This window comes from Octopus bimaculoides, chromosome 30, assembly GCF_001194135.2.
Source record: "Octopus bimaculoides isolate UCB-OBI-ISO-001 chromosome 30, ASM119413v2, whole genome shotgun sequence".
NCBI classification, from domain to species: domain Eukaryota; kingdom Metazoa; phylum Mollusca; class Cephalopoda; order Octopoda; family Octopodidae; genus Octopus; species Octopus bimaculoides.
In genome coordinates, this window is record NC_069010.1 from 4,893,562 (window position 1) to 4,897,592 (window position 4,031).

General features: G+C 42.1%; 1 protein-coding gene across 1 annotated transcript in view; it reads right to left on the reverse strand.

Moving 5' to 3' along the window:
• Nucleotides 1-4,031, reverse strand: part of LOC106871513 (leucine-zipper-like transcriptional regulator 1) — a 28,510-nt gene that overhangs the window by 3,196 nt on the left and 21,283 nt on the right. Inside the window, exons 17-19 of the mRNA XM_052978094.1 lie at nucleotides 3,170-3,332; nucleotides 2,149-2,327; nucleotides 704-925 (exon numbers count right to left, since the gene is read on the reverse strand). Of these exons, the coding sequence (XP_052834054.1) occupies nucleotides 704-925; nucleotides 2,149-2,327; nucleotides 3,170-3,332 (564 nt within the window). The remainder of the gene's footprint in view (nucleotides 1-703; nucleotides 926-2,148; nucleotides 2,328-3,169; nucleotides 3,333-4,031) is intronic.

Below are 4,031 nucleotides of genomic sequence, written 5' to 3' on the forward strand. Positions count from 1 at the left end.
GGGGGGAGGGGCTAAAATGATAAAATCAACCCTGGCGGCATTTCAACCCGGACGGACAAAATGCCGCTAAGCATTGTGTCCGGTGTGCCAATGCTGCTTCCAACTCACTGTCTTATTTCAGTTTAATATGGAACACTCTCTGAGTGGTTGGCGTTAGGAAGGGCATCCAGCTGTAGAAACTCTGCCAAATCAGATTGGTGGCTGGTGTAGCCATCTGGTTTTCACCAGTCCTCAGTCAAATTGTCCAACCCATGCTAGCATGGAAAGCAGACGTTAAATGATGATGATGATGGGGCAACAGCATATCGACATTGTATCTGTAACATCGATAATTCTACATAGAAGCTGGCAGAATCGTTAGCAGGCCAGGCGAGATGCTTAGCGGTATTTCGTCTGTCTTTACGGTTTGAGTTCAAATTCCATCAAGGTCAACTTTGCCTTTCATCCTTTTTGGGTCGATAAATTAAGTACCAGTTGCGTACTGGGGTTCGATCTAATCGACTGGCCCCCTTCCTAAAAATTTCGAGCCTTGTGCCTAGAATAGAATGCAGAGGACGTGCATCAACTGGAACTCTCGACGTCGTAAGCGACGGAGTGCCAACAACAACATGTTTATAAGAGATGCTTTCTCAAGATGAACACTGCAGTTTCAAGGCTTTCAATAGTATATCTGTGTTAAGCATGATATACAACATGCTCTTTAGATAAATACAATAAATAAAATATAAAAAAAACAAAAAAAATCATTCTCACTTTCTCTCTCTCTGAGACTTACCTGCAGTCTGTTATTAGTGAAACCATAAAAATACGGGGCAGAAAATAGATAGAGGGAATCCTCTGGGGGCATGGTGACATCGCCATAGTAAATGTAACGCATCAGACTGCGGAAAGCCTGCAATGAGGGAACCATTTCTCCAATAGCAATCTGGAAGACAAAAAAAAAAGGGGGAGAGTAAGAAGGGTTACAAAAGAGGAGGTGGAGGAGGGAGAGAGCAAGGCTGAAAGAAACATAATGAGGGGGAGGGGTGTTTTGGGTACGACCTTAAACTGCTTCTAGCGGTGGGGCCCTGACTTGGGAATTTCTGGGTTTTGACGAGTGTGGAACCTCGTCTTAGCCCTTATTGCTCTGAGGGCTATCTCTGACCCCGGAGTAGTAGCACCTGTGAAAACTGGATCTGGTGGATTGTGTGGGAGAAACCTTCGTGGGTCAACAGAAGGGAAGGCAGCTACAGCAACACACTGTGGAAATATGGAAAGCAAAATGAGGCCCTAAGGACATCTTGGTCATCTACTGCATTTGTCTTGGCCCCTGGTTGAAGATGGTCATGGACAAGAGAGCGATGTCGACAGTAACTCTTCTTTATACGGAATATTACCACTCGACAGGGTCCCAGTTATGGGTTAATTAGCGTCTTAGGGTTTGCCAACCTCTGCGTGTAAAGACAGGATCTAGCAGAATTTGTGGAAGAAACCTTCATGGTTCAATGGAGAGGAAGGCGCACACAGCAATATATTTGTGAGGTGCAGAGAGCAAGATGGGGCACGCAAGACATCTTGGTCATCCACTACATCCATCTCTATCCCCAGTCATCTACCTTGACCTTGTTTTGCCCCCTGGTTGAACATGGTCATGGGCATGATAGGGAGGTTGATGGTGAATAACTGTTCATCATCATCATCGTCGTTTAACGTCCGCTTTCCATGCTAGCATGGGTTGGACGGTTTGACTGAGGACTGGTGAAACCGGATGGCAACACCAGGCTCCAATCTGATCTGGCAGAGTTTCTACAGCTGGATGCCCTTCCTAACGCCAACCACTCAGAGAGTGTAATGGGTGCTTTTACGTGTCACCCGCATGTATGTATGTAGATTAATGCCTCAATATACACATTAATTTATTCCCAGAGACAGCTTCTAAAGTGAAAACTCATAAAGCAGAGCAATAATTTCCCATAGTAGCAATGTTATAAATCGTAATTTGTTTCCAGTAAAATATTCTACCTATAGAATTTATAATACTCATAAATAAATGGCAATAAAACAACAGTACAATGTAAAGAACAATTTATGTAAAGTAAAAAAAAAAGTATCAAGATCATTTATAATAAAAAATATAGTTACTATAATTGTTTTCACTATCACGTTTACCTTGACGGTATTGTCTTCGGGCATAAATGAGCGGAACATTGCCTCGAAGTAGCTGCTCCTCGCTGCCAATATGGACTTGTGGGCTGGGATTAAGATTCCATCCAGGATCAGAATTATATCACAGAATTCCATGCCAACCACTTTGAGGAAGTTCTCCATGTCTTTCTCTAGGGTGTTTGCTGCAATGAGAAAAAAAACAATCAGAATTAGAAACCACTGTTGTTAGGCAACCAAGAAGCATGTACGCACAGAAACATGGACACAAAACAGGGCAGGTTATGAAACCAAGTTCTATCAACCTGTCATCAGAGGCTCCTTGTTACCATATATTTCTTCCTTTATTTATGATGGCGCCTCTGATGGCTGGCAAGATCAACTTTTGCATGCAACAAATGCACGTGTGTGTGTGTGTGTGTGTGTATAGAAGTGTCTTTTTGTGTGTCTCCCCACCACCGCTTGACAACAGGAATTGGTTTGTTTATGTCTCTATAACTTAGAGGTTTAGCAAAAGGGATTGAGAAAATAAGCACCAGGCTTAAGAAAAGAAACCCTGGGGTCGATTTGTTCAGCTAAACCCTTCAAGGTCGTGCCTGAGCATAACTGTAATCGAAGACCCGGCAAGCCAAGTGAGACCATAACCTGTGGCCTCTGCCAGTGGTGTAACCGGCCCACTTATGCGTACCTTTCCTTCATTGGACGACACTAGACTCTGCTTGCAAAGACCTGTTGAGGCAAGTGAAATCGAATTCAAATTCAATGACACCACTGCTTGACTGGCATCCGTGCTTAGTGGAGCGCTAAGAGCCACCATTCGAGCGTGATTGTTGCCAGGGCTGCTGACTGGCTCCCGTGCTGGTGGCACGTCTGATGCTCTACCGATCCAGCTTCGGTGGAGTTTGAACTCAGACCACAGAGAGCTGCAACAAAAACTGCTAATAATTCGCTATTACTGTTCAACAACCTCACTCTTAACAACAACAACAACAACAACAACAACAGCAACAACAAAAATATTACTAACAATTGTTGGGGTCAGTTTGAGGGTCAGGTAGGGTCCTGAACTGGGGTTGTTGTTTCCGTCGAATGATCTCAACCATAAGGGGTTGGTCGAGGGTCTCAAATTCCTTGCTCATTATGATCTGGCTGTAGTTGCTCTCTTTGACAATAAACTTCAAACAATATTCCTGCAAGGGACAAAAAAAAAAAAAAAGACAAAAATTAAAAAAAAACAAAAAAAACCCCAAAAAAACAAGTAAAAGATAAAAGATTTGCCCACCCCTACTTGACATTACAGCAACAAACATGTCTGCTTTTATATCCTGCCACAGGTTGGTATAAATAAATTATGCAAAGGAGTTTCAATCAATGTGTTCACACGAGGTACTTCAGGAGGTACTTCACGAGGTACTTCATGAGACTACCAAAGCACTCTTTCTGACTACTACCGACCTCTACTCTTTATAAGAGTTCGGTTTGTCCATTCTCTAATCCGCCAGGGGTGTCAATGACTCTCGCCACAACATCTGTGTTAAATGGTGCTGTACTAATTCTACTAATACAGCACTCCAGTGCTGTTTTTAGCCCCACTGATCTATTTTAAAACGGGGGCCACAGTTTTCATTAATGTTTTACGTAGTGTTTTTGGTACGGAAAGACTTTCAAACTTCGTATACTTATCTATTTTGTGTTATAGAACAGAAAAATATTTTTGTATTCGAATTTATTTCATGTAAAAAATTGTCTTATTTCGATAATTTCAACCAATCACTGACAAGTATTCAGTTGTTTATATTTACTCCTTTGGCTGATTAAGCGGTGTAAAGCGTATTTAATCTCCATAACTTCTTGCTTTTTTCATTTTCTTTTTTTTTTCTTCGTTTTAT